Source organism: Urocitellus parryii, chromosome X (genome assembly GCF_045843805.1).
Source record: "Urocitellus parryii isolate mUroPar1 chromosome X, mUroPar1.hap1, whole genome shotgun sequence".
In the NCBI taxonomy this organism is placed as follows: Eukaryota; Metazoa; Chordata; class Mammalia; order Rodentia; family Sciuridae; genus Urocitellus; species Urocitellus parryii.
Window position 1 is genome coordinate 41,124,571 of NC_135547.1, and position 19,069 is coordinate 41,143,639.

The window sequence follows — 19,069 nt, forward strand, 5'->3', positions numbered from 1 at the left end:
AATAAAATAAAAAAAAGAAATAACATTCCAGGACACACTGCCAGTGACAGACTTCCTCCAACCATGCCCCAGCTACCTATAATCTCTACCACCTCCCAGCACTCCATTCAAATTATTAACCTATCAAAAAGATTAATCCACTGATGAGATTAGAACCCTCATGATTCAATCATTTCCTAAAATCCCAACCTCTGAACATTGCTGCATTAAGGACCAAGTCTTCAAAACATGAGACTTTGTAAATCATTCCAGATCCCAAACATAATAACCTCCTCCCTTTTCCTAAAGGAATCATGGTGTCAAAAAGTACAACATAGTTTTTATACACAAAAGGGAAGATAAAATAAGATGACCAGTGAAGACAAGTTTCCCAGGATGGAGAGATATGGAAAGTTAGAAACAAAAGACCACGAAAAAGCAAAGGATGGCCAGGACAGTAGTGCATGCCTGTAACCCAGTGATTCAGGAGGATCATAAGTTTAAGACCAGCCCCAGCAACTTAGCAGGTCTGTAAACAATTTAGTGAGACCCTGTCTCAAAATAAAAAAATAAAAAGGGGCCTGGGGATATGGCTCCTTAGTTAAGCACCTCTGGGTTCAATCCTGGTACAAAAAAAAAAAAAAGAGGAAGAAGAAGGAGGAGGAGGAGGAGGAAGAGGAGGAAGAGGAGAAGGAGGAAGAGGAAAAAGAAAAGGATTTTTGTGCCTTCTTATGGAAGTCATTAGCAAGAGGATCAACTGTGTCCAAGGGAACTCTGGGTTATCATGGCAACATTATAAATTTTCATTAAAATATCCACAGAGACCTGCAAAAACATTAAAATTTGCACTAGCTTAGGGAACTTGGAGGGGGGAATAACCACCATTTGCTAGTGGGGAAGGAATTTGGGCCAACCATCATGGGAGATGGGGTTAGATTTAGGAGCATACTTATGGTCTACATAGAACTCTACCCTTTGATCAGAATAGTTAAACTGCCCAAGAAAAATGGAGATAGCTCCTGATTCACTTCCACCAACTTTCTTCAGCTTTGCAATATAGAGACTGCACTGATGAGCAAAGCAGTCATGCCTTCGCTGTACCAAAGATATTTTTGGAGGCAACCGGAGTTCTGCTCCACTTCTTCTATTATCACCTGCTTTATTTTCCATATGATTTTGGAGACTAGAACTTGAGCATACCATGTGTCTAGTATTGGTGGAACTGGTGGTCAGGGACAGAAATCATCATCAGGAAAAGCTCCAAACATATGCATGCTTGGAGATCATATCTGAAATAATATAATACAATCAACTGCAGAGTCAGACAACCCAGAAGGTCAGAGACAAGATTTCATCTCAGTCCCATAGAACTTAAAAATACTAATAGCAGTGACAACACTATCAACTGCCACCATTTGTTGTGCAATGATCATATGCCAAGAACTATATTAAGTACTTTACATATCACACATTGTCTCATTTATTCCTCATAGCAAACAGAAATTGTTATTGAAGTTGTTTGAAAAGTTCAAGTAATAATAATGACATCTACCATTTATTGAACACTTACTATATTCTAACATTAAGTATTACAAATCCATCATCTTATTAGGTGAATGCCAACTAGGCACTAGAAAATTGGCTCAGGTAAACACTATGGCCTTCTCAATTCATCCTTTAAGGCTCAATTCAAGTCATCATCTCTTCCAGGAAGCCTTCCTGACCCTTCCAGTATGAGTTAGGTGTGCCTAGGTTGGGTATGTGTTCTTTCTACCAGCTTCCTGTGCTTCTGTCTTTCACAACATATAGATAGATAGATAGATAGATAGATAGATAGATAGATAGATAGATAGATGATAGATAGAATGTGATTGTTTATTTGATGGTACTCCCACCCCTAACACACACACACTACACACACACATACTACACACACACACACACACACAACTGGACTGATTACTCCAGAAGAGAGAACTCTTTAATTATTACCATGCAACAACATATGACCTCCATAGTTAGTTCTATAAAGAGAGAACCTGGTAGATGTATTAATTCACTTGATTATGGTAATCATTTCACAAGGAACATGTGTATCAAAACATCACTTTGTACACCTTACATAATAATTTTTATTCGTCAATTATACCAAAATAAAGCTAGAGGAAATAAATAAGTAAAAGGAGAACTAAAATAAGAAAAACACAAAAGAAAACTTTTGCTGAACCCTGATCTTGGAAGTCTCTGTGGGGATATGAGCTCTGAGCCTTTAGAGACCCAGCTATCCCAAGTCTTCAAATGTGTAGGCTGCTTCTTCAAGCAGCTTATTCTAACAGCCTGTCTCCTCCCCTTGCAGTATCTATCAAAGGGAGTGCTCAGTCCCAGGCACTCATCCTGTACTTAACAAAAGGCAGATATTGTATGGTCTCTTGCACCAGCCCCAGGCATTGGAGTTGAAGCTCTGAGGTGACTTGAGTTATGCTAACCTACTGGTGGAGTCTCAGCACTTTGTCACCAAAGGAGTGGCTTCTACATAATCTACGGAGAAGAGAAAGAGAGCTGGAACTATAGGCACCAGAATGTCAACAATGATTACCTGAAGCAGAGGGGTAAGTAATGTTCTCTGTGCTCTTATGTCTGTACCATGAATAGGGACATATAAAAAGGGGAAAACTGAGATGAAACCTGCTCTTGGGTGGCAGAATTGTGGGTAAGTCATAAAACTTCATCACATCTTCCCGCATCATCAATTTTTTAAAATGATCTTTGTTACTTTTTGAAAAAAAAATTGGTAGTTGTAGATGGACAGAATGCCTTTATTGTATTTGTTTATTTCTATGTGATGCTAAGGATCGAACCCAGTGCCTCCACTCATGCTAGGCAAGTGCTCTGCCACTGAGCTACAGCCCCAGTCTCAATCTTTGTTACTTGTATAATAAAAATATATATATTTGTGCTGGGGTTGGGGGCTCAGTGCATGCCTAGCATGCATGAGGCACTGGGTTTGATCCCGAGCACCACATAAAAATAAACAAATAAAGGTATTGTGTCCATCTTCACTAAAAAATATTTTTAAAGTTTTTTTTACAGTAAAACATGTTACTTTTTTAGCAAATGTGAAAACTAGAAAGTCCCCCTCCTTCACTCTTTTCCTTCAACACCTCATCCCTCCCTTCCCTGGAGGTAAGCACTATCAACATTTTAAGTGGAATCCCTCTACAGGGGGATCTATTTTATTTTTTATGTATTTATTTATTTTTTCTATTTGTTAATGGATCTTTTGTTTTATTTATTTACATGTGGTGCTGAGGATTGAATTCAGGGCCTCACACATGCCAGGCAAGCGTTCTACCACTGAACCACAGCCCCAGCCCAGGAGGATCTATTTTAATTTAAGCAACAGAAAAATGTGTGAATTCTGAATAGAGTAAAATCTCAGGGTTTTTTTTGCTGCTGTTGTTGTTGTTTGGTTTTTGTTTTGTGTACCAGGGATTGAATCCAGGGATGCTTATCCACTGAGCCACATCCCCAGCCCCCCCTTTTTTTAGAGAGAGAGAGAGAGAATTTTAATATTTATTTTTTAGTTTTTGGCAGACACAACATCTTTGTTTGTATGTGGTGCTGAGGATTGAACCCGGGCCGCAAGCATGCCAGGTGAGTGCGCTACCACTTAAGCCACATCCCCAGCCCCCCAGCCCTTTTTGTATTTTATTTAGACACAGGGTCTTTGTGAGTTGCTTAGGACCTCACCACAATGCTGAGGCTGGCTTTGAATTTGTAATCCTCCTGCCTCAGCCTCCAGAAATGGGATTACAGGTGTGCTCCATCATGCCTGGCTAAAATCTCAGATGTGATAGAAGAATGAAACCCCCAACTTTAGTTAAAATAAAATCGTGTTTATAGAAGATCTAGGCTTGTGGGCTATATGAGGACTGACCTCTCTGAGACTTTGTGACTTCTCCAGAGTCTACTTTTCCTTGAGAACAGGAGGAAGAGGGAGAAAATGAGAAGAAAAAAGGAAGATCTAGAAAATGTAGAGATTCTTAAAGATAAGAACATGATTAATACTGCTGCTACTACTACTGTTACATTTGTCATTTTTAAAATATCATAATGGTAACCATTTATTGATCCCCATTAGGAAAATGAAGAGAAAGTGGGCCTCGACAGAGATGAAGAAACCTACTACAACTGCTCATTTACATGTCCTCCATACAATTCCCCCTCAAACCATCCGCCACATATACAATATCCACTCTCAGCCAAAGCTCCACATAGAAATAAATTCACAATGACAAAAATGTATATATCCTTTATGTACAAAAATTTTACCCTTGTTTTCTCATTAACTCTATCCCATTTAAATCAGTTCCTAGTAAGTAAGTTTGTACCCAGTCATTTTTTAATATATGTTTTTAGTTGTAGATGGACACAATACCTTTCTTTTATTTATTTATTTTTATGTGGTGCTGGGGGATCAAACCCAGTGCTTCACACATGCTAGGCAAGCGCTCTACCTCTGAGCCACAACCCTGGCCCCCTGTCATTTTTGTATCTAAAGAAAAGCCAAAGGCCAAATGTTTTCTCTGATATGCAGATGTTAATCCACAATAAGGGGTGATGGTTCATAGGGAAGAATAGAGTTACTTTAGATTAGGTATAGAGGGTGAAGGGAGGGGAGGGAGCATAGGGGTAGGAAGGAGAGTAAAATGAATCAGACATTATTACCCTATATGCATATATGACTACATGACTGGTATAACTCTATATATATCATGTACAACCAGAAGAATGAGAAGTTATACTCCATTTATGTATAAAAGTGTATCAAAGTGCATTCTACTGTTAAGTACAACTAATTAGAACAAATTAAAAAATTTAAAAAGAACTGTATTAAGAAAACATGAAAAGAAGAAGGATGGACATTGAGACCATCTGGTTCAGCCTTCCATCTGCAGAGGTGTTTATTCTATTTGAGATCTTTGACTTATTTTTTATTTGATGGCCCCCACGGACAACTTAAAAATTTTCCTCCACTTGCCCATCTCCACATTTTATTTTTCTTTGGTCAACCACTCAACAAACATTTACTGCTGGGTGTGATGGCACTTGCCTATAATCCCAACTACTTGGGAGCTGAGACAGGAAGATCACAAGTTCAATGCCAGCCTCAGCAATTTAGCAAGACCTTGTCTCAATATTTTTAAAAAAAGAAAGGAAGGAAGGAAGGAAGGAAGGAAGGAAGGAAGGAAGGAAGGAAGGAAGGAAGGAAGGAAGGGTCTAGGGATATAACTCAGTGTTAGAGCACTAGAGCACCCTGGGTTCAATACCCACTATTACAAAAAAAATTACTGAACATTCATCTTGCTCAAGCACTGGGCTAAGAAAGCTTGCAAAAATCATCTGAATGTCCATTAATGGATAGAAAAAATGTGCTTTGTGTATACACAAAATGGAATATCATCCAGCCTTTTAAAATGAGGAAATCCTGCCACTTAAGACAACATGGATGAACCCCAATAATACTATGCTAAGTAAAATAATCCAGATACAACAATAAAAATACCACACGATCTTGCTTATATGTTGAATCTAAAAAAAGGTAAATTCGTAGAAGCAAAGAGTAGCATGGTGGTTACCAGTGGAAAGTGGAGTAGGGGAAAGGGGAAATGTTGGTCAAAGTGTAAAAAACTTCAGTTTTGTAGAATGGTGACTATAGTTAATAAAACTGTATTGTATACTTCTCACCATGCACACAAAGGAAGGTAACTATGTGAAGAGATGGATGTGTTAGCATAATTCTATTCTATGTATTTGTACATCAAAACTTCAACTGTATACTTTAAATATGTATATTTTTTTAAAAAAGAAAGAAACTTGTGGTTGGGGATGTTATAGCTCCCAAACCTGGCTATCTGTCAGAATCACCTGGGGGAGTGTTTAAAAATATAGTTCCTTGATCCCTACCCCAAACGTACTGACTCAGAATTCTTATGGTTGGGGTCTAATATGGGATAACTTATAAATGGTGTCCTCACCCCCAAAATTAATATTTTGAAATCCTAACCCCCCAAGTACCTCAGAATGTGACTATATTTAGAGATGGTCTTTAAAGAGTCAATTCAGTTAAAATGAGCTCATTAGGGTGGGGCCCTAGTGAATATGATTAGTGTCCTTACAAAAAGAAGAATGGACATAGACATACAGACAGGAGACCATGTGAAAACACAAAAGACAGACATCTACAAGCCAAAGAGAGAGGCCTCAATAGAAACTTGCTCTACTGACATCTTGATCTTGGACTTTTAGCTTCTGGAACTATGAAAACATAAATTTTTTACATAATCTAGTCTGTGGTAGTTTGTTATGGCAGTCCTAATAAACTAACACAGGGTCCAAAATACCTGGGTTTTCCAAATAACCTTCCCAGGTGGTTCTAATATAACCATCCCAGTGCCAATCCAAATGTCTGAAGTTTGGTTAAGAGCAAGGGTGGGGCTTAAAATCACACTGACTTAGGGTCAAGTCTCATCTCTTCAATTTGCCAGCTGTAACCTTGGAAGACAATTTCATATCTCTGAAAGCTATAAAACAAGGCTGCCTCACAGACAGCTTCCTTAGGAATAAATGGGAAATCATTGTAAAGGCTTTAGCACAATACTTGGCATATAGCAAAGGTATATTCATGTGAGCTATTATTATTAATATTTTAAGGGATTGGTCTAAAATGGGGACTCTTAAAAATTCAGGGAACAAATGAACTTAGATGGAAAAATATTACATCATTATTTTCACCATACTGTAAGTGAAATTTATTTTCCTTTAATTAAAAATGCAGATAACAGATCACAGTAATATTAACAGTATCTGTGACTTTGCCATCAATAGAAATCACTAACAGTTTTATGTCATAATATCGTTAATACCAGTATTTTAAAATATATTTACACTTGTTACTTTGAAGTTACCATGGTTATCAAAGCTGCCTCTAAATCTTGCTATTTACTGCATTAATAATAAGCACTTATGTAACTATGCCACAAATTTCTTGTTTCTATATTTTGATAACTACACTTCAATATAATTGCTTTCTTCTGTAACCCTAAATATTTTATTTTGTGTTATCTAAAACTATTATTCTGAGAAAGGATCCATAAACTTCCCTATATGTCAAAAAGGCCCAAGGCACAAAAGAAGGATTATGAACCACTCATCTAGATTTTATAACTTTGCCAGCTTTAACAGTCTACAAATTTGTGATGAGCACTTTTGAAAGTGTTTGAGAAAGTTAATCTCATTCACCCAGTTAAGAATGCCTACTAGCTGGGTATGGTGGTTCATACTTGTAATCTCAGTGGCTTGAGAGGCTACAGCAGGAGGATTGCAAATTTAAAGCCAGCCTGAGCAATTTAGCAAGTCTCAAGAAACTTAGTGAGGCTCTGTCTCTAAAAAAAAAAAAAAAAAAAAAAATACAAAAAAGAGGCTGGGGAGGGCTGGGGCTGTAGCTCAGTGGCAGAGCACTTGCCTAGCATGCGTGAAGCACTGGGTTTGATCCTCAGCACCACATAAAAATAAACAAATAAAATAAAGGCATGCTGTCCATTTACAACTACCAAAAAAATTAAAAGTGGGGGCTAGGGCTGGGATTGTGGCTCAGCGGTAGAATGCTCGCCTAGCACGGGCGGGACCCAAGTTCGATCCTCAGCACCACATAAAAATAAGGAGAGAAATGAATTACAGTAGATGGGATAGAAAGAGAAGATGGGGGGAGGGGGATTGTAGAGGATAGGAAAGGTAGCAGAATACAACAGTCACTAGTATGGCATTATGTAAAAATGTGAATGTGTAACAGATGTGATTCTGCAATCTGTATGTGGGGTAAAAATGGGAGTTCATAACTCACTTGAAACTAATGTTTGAAATATGATATGTCAAGAGCTTTGTAAGGTTTTGAACAACCAATAAAAAAAAATAAAAAATAAAGGCATTGTGTTGTGTCCATCTACACCAAAAAAAAATTAATTAAAGAAAATTTAAAGGGGGGGATGGGGATGTGGCTCAGTGTTTAAGTGCCCCTGTTTTCAATCCCCTATTCAAAAAAAAAAAAGGCTAACAAAATTGAGGATCAGTGATATAGAAACAAACTTGCCTAAAAATCACTTGTGTGCCTTGTTTTAAACCTAACTATTAGTAAATGCTTAAAGGGCAGCTACATATACTCTAGACATGCTATATGCCCTCTCTGAATCTCAGTTTCCTTGTCTATTAATGGGGATGATGATAGTATCTAACTCACAGGGCTGTTGAGATAATTTAATGGCACGATGTCGTGCAAACCACTTAGCACAGTGCCTGGCACATGGCAGGTCAACAAAAATTCAGCTATTATGCTTGTGCTGTCAGTTTCCTTCTTGGTTCTCTACAGTACAAATGAAAATCTTTAAACATATTAGTAAATCATTGATTACATGGATTTTTTTGAATATGCGATCTTGTTAAAATAGATGCTACACTTTGTAAATGTTTGATAAATTCATCATTTAAAATGTCACCTAAAGGGTAAAGACACAAGCTCCAAAGACAGAAAGTTGTGGGTTGAAATCCAGACTCCACCACTTACTCTTTATGTTACCTGAGAGCTTCTTTATGTTTCCCAAGCCCATGTCATCCCTGGAATCATAATACCTAATTCATAGGATTGTTGTGAAGAGTAAATGAGACAATATATGTAAGTGCCTGGCACACAATAGGGATTCAATAAATTATATAAATATATATTATATATTTTATTTATTTATATTCTCTTTTTTGGGGTGCTGGGGATAGAACCTAAGTCCTTATGCATGCTAGGCAAGTACTCTACTGAGCTACATCTCCAGTCCTTATTCTTTTTTAGGGGGTTTACTGGGAATTTAACTCAGGGACAATTGACCACTGAGCCACGTCCCCAGCCCTATTTTGTATTTTATTTAGCAGGGTCTCACTGAGTTGTTTAGTGCCTCACTATTGTTGAGGCTGACTTTGAACTCAAGATCCTCCTGCTTCAGCCTCCCAAGTCTCTGAGATTACAGGTATGTGCCACCACGCCTGGCTCCCAGTTTTTATTCTTTTTGCCTATGAATTTTTTCTATGAATCTGTTCTTTCAGTTATACTACAAATTCTTTGGAGTCTAAGGCTGTGTCTTATTTACCTCTGAATTCCTACTAATATAGTACCTGTCACAGGGCGAGCGTGAAAAGGAGGTACTCCTGCTATTCCCTCTCTGTTCCACTCAGAAAGCCACTAGCTCTTTCTAGAAGTGAGTTCTCTCTCTGCTTTCTGAGTTTATGCAATAACATTTTTCTGCTTGGAGTTTTTCCATTTAACACAATATATGTCAGCAAAGCAAGGTTCCACAGAGGGGAGCCAGGTGGCCCTGCCCAGTCAGCCTTCCCTTGCAGAGGTATGCAGTATGTCAATATGAGCTGGACTTGTATGCAAACACGTGACAGTTCTCTGAATCTTATCTCTGAACTATCTAGATTTTTCTATATCTCTATTATATTTTTTCTTGATCAGCCTAGATATGGTATGCAAAGCTGTACTGAATTATTAATAATACTGCTTGAGAACAAGGACCACAAGGAGGAAAATGTCAAGGGGACAAAATCTTGAATTTAATGGTGCCAAATGCCAAGAAGGAAATACTTCCACTGGGGCCTCTTCCCAAGGTTATGCACAAAGATAAGAGGACTCAGGCAAATATTAGAAGCAAAAGGTCTTGCAGTTCTCAAAACACAATTTAAGTAAACATTTATGGATCTAATATATTTTGTTATAACATTTAACATAAAATAATTATAAACAAGAGGAAAAATAATAAACACTGTAATTAAAAAACAATTCAGGGGGCTGGGTTTGTGGCTCAGTGGTAGAGCACTCACCTAGCACTTGCAAGGCCCTGGGTTCAATCCTCAGCACCACATAAAAATAAATAAATAAAATAAAGGTATTGTGTCCAACTACAACTAAAAAACAATAATAAAAAAATTCAAGGGGCTGGGGTGTGGCTCAGAGGTAGAGCACTCGCTTAGCATGTGTGAAGCATGTTTGATCCTCAGCACCACATAAAAATAAAATAAAGATATTGTGTCCACCTATAACTAGAAAATAAATACTTTTTTTTAAATTCAATAGGCTAAAAGTCTACACAATGCAGATGAAATTTCATATTCTACTACCTCCTCTGGCTTTTACCCAAGAACATTAAAAAAAAAAAGACAAGGAAGAAGAAAAAGGGAAAATAATTCATCTAAAGGATTGGCTTTTGAGGGAAGAAATGGAGACTTCTTAGCAGTCTGTGAGAAGAACACAGGGGTCATACTCAGTTCTGCTGGTCTTGTCAGTGACCATCAATCATCCCTGACCTTAGAATCCTATCAGGAGCAGAGGTATAGATTGTTTTTGGTTTTCTGGCCACTATAGCAGAGAGTACACCTTCCACATTCTTATTCCCCTAAATTTGGGGACTCCAAATAAGACCCACAGGGCTTTAGGAACAGGAATTAATTTATTGACTACCGTTTGCTCTTAATCACAGGTGTAGGTTATGGCACCTGGAAGAAAATTCAAATCCATGAAATCCAATCTGCAGCTACTACAAAAAGATGTGGTTCTGACCCTGACTGGGGTCCCTGTCTACAGCTTTGCAATGGCGGGCTGGGCTGGGCACTCTCTTGGTGTAGGAGATCTGCTTCCTCCTCCACCTTTTCCTCCTCCTCCAGTGTCTGTTACTGAGAACCAAAGCACTGTGGATTCCACCAGGAGGCACCCCTGGCGTCTGCCAAACATCTAACTTGGTGACGCAGACATAGACTGTTTCATGTCTAGAGCACAAGATGGCAGTATATACTGCTTTATTTCAAAAGTCATGGGCTTGTGAATGAATCGAGTGAAAAGGGGGTGGGGAGTGGGACTGAAATTGAAATCTATTTGAGTTTTATATGGAAACTGAACATTGCGAATATTTTTAATTTTTCCAGGAACCAGTAATTTTTGAATCTTACACGTTCAATATATTCCAAGTCTCCAAGTCCTGAGACATCTTAGAAGCCTACCACTTGCCCACCCAGCACATCCCTACATCTCACAAAGCTGGGGTATGACCCAGGGCACCAGACTGCCCCCTCTCCACATATCTGCCCTTTCACTGTACCTCAGCACCGGATTCATCCTCTCAGATCCCTCCGCCGGCAGTTTCCGAACGCATTGCTTCCCCAGTGCCCCTCAGGCCCGTGAACATTTAATCACCACATCTGTGAAAAGGGTAAGAAGGCCGGAGATTTCCCAAGGTGGCAGGTAGGAGTGAGAAAAGGTTGAGGAGAGCAAGTTTACCAAACAGAGGGAGATAAATGAGAGGAAAGAGGGGGTGCTGAAGTGAAGGAAGTGAGGAGGAAATTAAATGAGGGAAATTAAGGGAGCTGAAAGAATTCAGAAAGAGAAAAAAGAGGAAAGGGGAAATGTAGAAGTGGAGAAAAGTGGAGAAAAAGAAATGAGAGAGAGAGGGGAAAGAGAGGAACTGCGGTTGGAAGGGAGATAGAGGAAACAGACAGATAAAGAAAAAATAAAAGAGAAAATTTAGCGAAAAACTGGAAAGCGTGGAAGGTTCAAAGAAAGTAGGTGACTGTGGAGAGGGAGAAGGGTTAGAGCAGAGGTAAGTCCGCTAGCCAGAGCTGGCGTTCCAGAAAAACAGGAGAGGTTATTCAAATAGGATTCAGGAGAGAGGGGAGAGAGTAAGGGGGGTGGGGGAGAAGACAAGTGAAGTGAGAAGAAAGGGACAGAAACTGAGGACGAGTTTGACCGTGCTTCTTTGAGTTTGGCTTAAGACATTTATTGAGTATCCCTGACGTGTATCTGGCGCTCTCTTGACTCTGCAGAGACGACCTGTTCTCCGCACCCCCCAAATAGGGTTTGTGGAGAGCGACGGTTGAAAGCCACGACACGCGGGGGCTCCCAAACGCGGCGTTTCTCCTGTAGGGGGACTCCTCCGCGGTGGGACTAGAAACATTTGCCCTCCCGCCAAGCTCCAGACCCGCTAGGCGGGGTGACAGGGGAGGCGCGGCGCTCCAGACGGAGTGCTGGCAGATTTCTGGCAGAGGATGCGCCATGAGCGTTGAGGGAGCCCGAATCGTGGCGCTAGGCGCTCGGAGAAAGGGAGAGCCGGAACGGGTTCCATAGGAGTGCGAGCGGCTGCGTGGGCGCTAGGGTGAGGGCGGGGCGGGGCGAGGGGGCCAGACTGAGCCCGACCTGGGGCCCGCGCCTGCCAGGGAAGCGACGACGGAGCGTGCTCCGCCGGCCCAGCTGGGGTCATTTACATGCTGTCATAGCCGGGTGCTGACTCCGAGGCGTGCGGCAGGCTCGCTCGCTCACTCTCTCTCCGCTCCTGCCACCGCTCAGCCGGCACAGCCCAAGAGAGCCTGAGAGCCTGTGAGCCAGGGTGGGAGGGAGCATAGGAGGGAGGGAGCGAGGGCGCGCCCCGGTTCTCCCTCTTGCCCTGTTGCCCGCCCTTCCTGCCGCCACAGGTCCGCCCCGAGCCCTGCTCACACTTGGGAAACTTGGGACTGCGCTGGGGCCGTGTGTGGCACCTCAGAGGGGGCGGCCCCGGCCACTAGAGGAGGGGGAGGAGGAGGAGGAAGTGAGCCCGAAGGATCCGCTCAGAGCTGTTTGTCCAGCTGTTTCTATTCGCACCCCGAGCAGTTACAACCAGAAGGGGGCTGAGCCTAGGGTGGCTGGCTTTGGGCGCTAATTTCCAACTCTTCTCCTCACAGCTTGTCTTTTCCAGGCACCCTGGAGTCCCCCAAGGCCAGCCCGGAGGGCGCGCACCTGCCAGCCGCCCCTGACCTCGAAGGCCAGGCGGCCCCCGAGCCTGAGAAGATGGCCCAGTCCAAGACCGACTGCCGCTCACCTGTCGGCCTCGATTGCTGCAACTGCTGCCTGGACCTGGCCCACCGGAGCGGGCTCCAGCGCGACAGTAGCGGGGAGAACAACAACCCGGGCAGCCCTACAGTGAGCAACTTTCGGCAGTTGCAGGAGAAGCTAATCTTTGAGAACCTCAACACTGACAAGCTCAACAGCATAATGCGGCAGGATTCGCTAGAGCCAGTGCTGCGGGACCCCTGCTACCTGATTAACGAGGGCATCTGCAACCGCAACATCGACCAAACCATGCTCTCCATCCTGCTCTTCTTCCACAGGTGGGTGGCTGGGCACACGGGTGGGTGCGAGTCCAGGTTCACACCAGCCTCTGCTGGACCTTCACCTCTGACAAAAGGGGCAATCAGGAAGTTCATTAGGGGCACGGGGGAGATCAGGCTCTCTGGCTTTGGTAACTGGACTTTGAGGTTATTTGGAATCCCACAGAACTCAGGGGAGGATTGGCAGGTGCGAATATTTTGAAGGGGCCTACAAAGGCTCACCAAGACAACTCTGGGGCCCAGAAGGTCGGCAGACCCCATAGGTATGGAGAGAGCTCTCAGTACCCATTTTCACAAATGCATACATTTCCACAGACCCCTTAGGACATTCAGCCGTGAGGTCCTCTTGGAATCTGAGTTCTACTGTATCCAAAAGCCCATTTCTAAATGTACAAGCTCGGATTGAAACTGCAAGAGCTTTTAAATTACTGAGTGGCCCTAACTGACAGTGAGGACAAGGAAAATGTCAAGACAAATTAGGCTGCAGCTGGTGGCAGAAGGTGGACGGCTGGGAATAAGAAAAACCAGAGACAGGTTAGGTTTTCTTGAGACTCTGGATGGGGGGACTCCACCCCCTCCATGGATCACAGCCTTTGATTTCAAATGTAGGCAAAAGGAACCCCAGAGAGCACCCTAGGACATCTCCTTGAGTGCCTCAAGAACTGCATGTGGCAGTAAGGTGGATGAATCCATATCCCTGCAAGCAGTGTTTGAGAGGGTAGGTTAGACTTTCTAGAAATCCTGTTGGGGAGGAAAGGAAGAGAGAGGAGAGAAACACAGTGGGCATACCCAAGGCAGCTGTTGTCCCCCAATGTGAGATGATCTGGTAGCAATGACTTAACAACTGAGGTCATTTTTTAAAATTTGTGTTTGTTCTTTTTAGTTATACATGACAGGAGGGTCTATTTTGACATATTTATACAAACATGGAGTATATGGTATTCTAATTATGATTCCAGTCTTATGGACGTACACAATGTTGAGATTCACTATGCTGTATTCATATATATACTTAGGAAAGTTATGTGAGGTTCATTCCACTGTCTTTCCTGTTTCTGTCCCCACTCCCAATACAACTGAGCTAATTTAAAGACAAGGAAGGCAACTTTAGGAAACCTTGCCATGGGTTTGGCATTCTTAGTGGCAGGCTGCGTGTGTATGTACAGGGATGGATTTTATTCTTGCTCAATGACACAGGTTATGTAAGTGAAAGCCATCCCTGTTGTGCGAGACTGGATGGTAGTACAAGTTATGGTTCTACCTTTCTGTATGAGCCTGAGCAAGTTACCTTACCTCTCTGGTCTCTAAGGCTCCTTCTAGCTCTGAGGTTCTAGGTCATGGGTAGGTGGTGTGAACAGACAAAGTGATAAGAAATACTGAGCACTCACAAAATGCTTGGGTGCCTGTGAGGCTGAAAGGAGAAATTTTAAAAAACAATAGAGAAAGGCAGGAGCGACCCTCACTTAATGCTAAGATCAGTTTTGCCTCCCTTGTCCCAAGACAAATCCACCATCGCCTCTCCCTCACTCTATTCCCAGTGGTTCCAGAGGGGGACAAGCAAGGCTGCCAACTTCGTTAGTATCACTGTATCATTTGAGATGCCATTCAAGCCCTTTGTCATCTATTATTTCACTTTAGGTGTCAAATTATCTCATTTTCTAAAATAAACCAGGCCATGGATGGAACAGGTTTTGAGAGAATCTTCATTTCTGGTGAAAGATTACTACAAGTGTATTCATTCCACAGACGTTGAAACCCTGCAGAGCAAAATCCCTAACTGGCTCCTAAGGATCCTCTCATCTCTATTGGAGAGTGGCAGAGGGGGAGGGGTGGTGCAGAAACCTGGAATTGTGTCTGTAGCATTTGTGTTCTTTCAGCTGGGAGAGAAACTGCCCCTCCAGGGCTTTGGTAAAGCGTGAAAGGGGGAACTTCCTCTGGTTCTGGGCCTAGGAGGATTGAACTTAAGTGAGCAAGGTGTGAAGTTGGGAGCCTGAGGATCAAAATTTTCACCTGTGCCACACCTCAGTGTGTCCTGGTTTGGGTTTCTTGAATGGAAAGACCTCCTTTGTTATCCACATTATTGATGTTTGATTCTTGGTAAAACCTGGAAATGCTACAAGTTGGGGAAGAGGGGAGGTGTTGATGGCGCTCGTTGAGAAAGGAGAGTGAACTATTAGGAAGGTGCACCTGAGCACCCTGTCTCCTGGAAACAGAGCAACTCAGTGGCCTAAACTGATGAGGAGCAAACCAGCAAGTTGTCAGGCTTCCCTGAGTTTGAGGAGTGAATGGCAGGGTCCTGTGGTAACAATCTTATAGTCTCTCATTTTTCTTGACAACTAGGACCTTAAAGAGCACAGATACTGGGCTGGGGGTATAGCTTAGTGGTAGAGCACATGCCTAGCATTCAAGAGACCCTGAGTTCCATCCCCAGCACTGGAAAGAAATGGGGGTGGGGTGAGGACTGAATTCAGTTTAGGCTTTGCCCAGAATGACATGCTCATTAGCAAACCAGGAGACCATTATTTCTAGTCATGAGGCTTTTCCAATGTCTGGATTGGACAGTCTTCTTCTAAGTGAACATTTCCTTTATTACTTCATTTCATTCCCTGGGTTTCTATCACCATACTTCAGCTGCCGTTTTCACTCCTGTTCCTTTTCATGATTAGACATTTCAGGTTCCTGTTTCAGTGTCTTTTTCCTTAGCCAACTTTCAAGACTGCCTGTCCTGCTGGAGAAAGTATGCTCCATATCCCTCATCCCATAGCCTATTCTCTTGCTATGAGGGCTCCCGCATTCTTAGGAAGAGGGCAGGGCACACTCCTGATTTATATCTTGTTTGCCTGCTTTGACCTGTCCCTGCTTCCCAGCTTAGCCCTTGGTTTCCTTGGAACAAAAGAGTGTAAGAAATTTGCAGGTAGGGCTGTATTTGACTCACTTGGTTTCCCTCAGCTTCTACTTATACAGCCAGTACTTAATAAAGTTTTTTTGTGTGTGGGGGGGGGGAGTGACTACTTAATTGTTGGTGCAGTCCCATGTAAAGATTTTACAACTTTAAATTTGTCCTGGAAAATCCTTATTAAAGTTTAAATATGGTTCTTTTTTTCCCCATTTTTTAACACCACATGCAATGCTTCTAGTACCCTGGTAGAAGTCCTGATAGACGCTTCTGTGTATACACATATAAATCTGTGGTAATGGGGTATGTAGCATTTTGGTCTGTAAATGGTGCCTCTATACTATTGGGTGGAAGATGTGTGTTTTAAACACCATCCCCTCAGTCTTTTGTTATGTAACTAACAACTCTAAAGGTTTAATAGCTAATGTTTATTTCATATTTTATAATGTATACTAAATATCATATCTGCATAATTTCAGTTAATATTTATACCAACCCAATGAAATGGTCACTATTATTTCATTCTATAAAGAACAAAATGAAGGCTGGGGTTGTGGCTCAGCGGTAGAACGCTTGCCTAGCATGTGCAGGGTGCTGGGTTTGATCCTCAGCACCACATAAAAATAAAGTAAAGTATTGTGTCCAACTACAACTAAAACAAAATATTTTTAAAAAGAACAAAATTGAGACTCAGAAAAATTAAGTAACGTGCCCAGTGCTTCACAATGAAGAGTAGAACCTAGACTGTGACTGAGAGCATGAATTCTAGGGTCTATGTGCTGCCTATGAAGAAAGAATTGTTAAGAACACTAAAGAAGCTGGGTGCACATGCCTGTAATCCCAGCAGTTTTGGAGGCTGAGGCAGGAGGATCATGAGTTCAAAGCCAGCCTCAGCAAAATCGAGGTGCCAAGTAAATCAGTGAGACCCTATCTCTAAATAAAATACATAATAGGGCTGGGGATGTGGCTCAGTGGTCAAGTGGCCCTGAGTTCAATCTCCAGTACAAAAAACACTAAAGAAGAATAAACTCAGGCTGGGGTTGTGGCTCAGCGGTAGAGCGCTTGCCTCACATGTGCAAGATCCTGGGTTTGATCCTCAGTACCACATAAAAATAAATAAGTGAAATAAAGGTATTGTGTACAATTAAAAAAAAAACTTAAAGAATAAACTAACACTAGAGACTTTGTTAAAACACTAAAGATGGGTCTATGAAGAAGAGGTAAATGTGAGCACACAACTTTTCCAAATGGGCAATATGTGCTTGTTAGGTAAGGGGACCAACAGTCTTGGTCCTGGAACACAGGACTTTCATTGATCCCACTGGGACAAATCTAGGAAAACTAGGACAGTTGGTTACCCTATTATTAGGGGATTTTACCTTGTGATTTGAGTATGCTTCTACGGCTGGAAAACTTAGGAGGGAAACAAAATAAGCTGGGAACAACTGAAGTTTTCAACTAATGCATTCCTTATTTATTTATTTATTTTTGGTACCAGAAATGCTTAACCACTAACCCATACTCCAGACCTTCCTATTTTTTATTTTGAGAAAGGGGCTGACTGTGTTTCTGAGGGTCTCACTAAATTTCTGAATCTGGCTTTGAACTTGTAATCCTCCTGCCTCAGCCTCCAGAGTTGCTGGGATTACAAGTGTGTGACATCGTGCCTGGCTTATTTTATTTTATTTTATTTTGAGACAAGGTCTCCATAAATTACTAAGGCTGGCCTTAAATCTGTGATCCTCCTGCCTCAGCCTCCAGAGCCACCAGGATTACAGATATGTGCCCCCGAGGCCTAGCTGTAAATTCCAGTTTAAATGTAGCATAAACACATGAAAAGCCTTGCTAATTTGAAATTTCAAGAACTTTAATTCTTCCACCAATGTGATATACCAAGCTAGAATGAGAGGTTTGGCAATAGTCTGCTGTTGTGATTGTTGTTATTGTAACCTCAAATTTATTTCTAGGATTTTACCCAAAACTTTAAAATCAACTCCATTCTGCCGTCAATCCCAGAGAATCCTTCCCCAGTGTAATCTAAAATATTCTGTACATGAATTTCCCTTCAGTTCCTGAAGTCTTAGTATTCTATCTTTAAGCTTCTGACCTGGCACCAACTGGTTCTCACACATAGATGCTAAAATAATAACAATAATAATAATAATAATAATAATAGCATATCTTGAGCTGGGGTTGTGGCTCAGTGGTAGAGTGCTTGCCTAACACATGGGGGACACTGGGTTTGATCCTCAGCACCACACAAAAATAAAGTTATTGTGTCCATCTGCTGCTAAAAATATTTTTTAAAAGGTAGCATATCTTTCTGGTTGCTTTATGTGTGCTCATTTATTTAATATTCCCTATAATGCTAATATATAGTAGCATGGGGAAAGAAATAAATTTAAAGATTAGGCTTTCAAGAAAATTTTACATAAGAATATTTGTGCTTTAATTTAGTCTTAAAATTAATGATTTGAAGCTGGACACATTGTTGAGTGCCTGTAATCCTAGCAATTTAAGAGGCTGATGCAGGAGGTTTGTAAGTTTGAGGCCAGTCTAAGCAACTTAGTGAGACCCTGTCTCAAAATATTTGTGTGTGTGTGTGTGTGTGTGTGTGTGTGTGTGTGTGTTTCTAGGGATTGAACTCAGGGGTGCTGTATCACTGAGCTACATCCCAAGCCCTTTTAATTTTTTATTTTGAGACAGGGTCTCATTAAGGCTGGCCTTGAATTTGCAATCCTTCTGCCTCAGCTGCCCAATTTCTGGGATTACAGGCATGTAACACTGTGCCCAGCTCAAAATATTTTTAAAAGGCTGGAGGTGTAGCTCAGTGCTAGAGTGTCCCTGGGTTCCATCCCCACTATCTCCACAGATACTAATAATTTCATAATACATATTCCCGGACCTGGATTCTGAGAAAGTAGCCACTTATGTGGTGTGATATGAGGGGCTACTTGCTAT

General features: G+C 41.6%; 1 protein-coding gene across 4 annotated transcripts in view; it reads left to right on the plus strand.

Annotated features, from left to right (window-relative positions):
• Window positions 1-12,121: 12,121 nt before the first annotated feature.
• Window positions 12,122-19,069, plus strand: part of Tsc22d3 (TSC22 domain family member 3) — a 66,750-nt gene continuing 59,802 nt past the window's right edge. The window contains exons 1-2 of one of the 4 annotated variants that reach the window (XM_026402673.2): window positions 12,122-12,224; window positions 12,787-13,212. In XM_026402673.2, the coding sequence (XP_026258458.1) occupies window positions 12,893-13,212 (320 nt within the window). In that variant the 5' untranslated portion in view covers window positions 12,122-12,224; window positions 12,787-12,892. Of the gene's footprint in view, window positions 12,225-12,314; window positions 12,446-12,786; window positions 13,213-19,069 lie in introns of those variants that run through there. The other 3 variants (XM_026402675.2, XM_026402671.2, XM_026402672.2) reach the window with 3 other exon arrangements.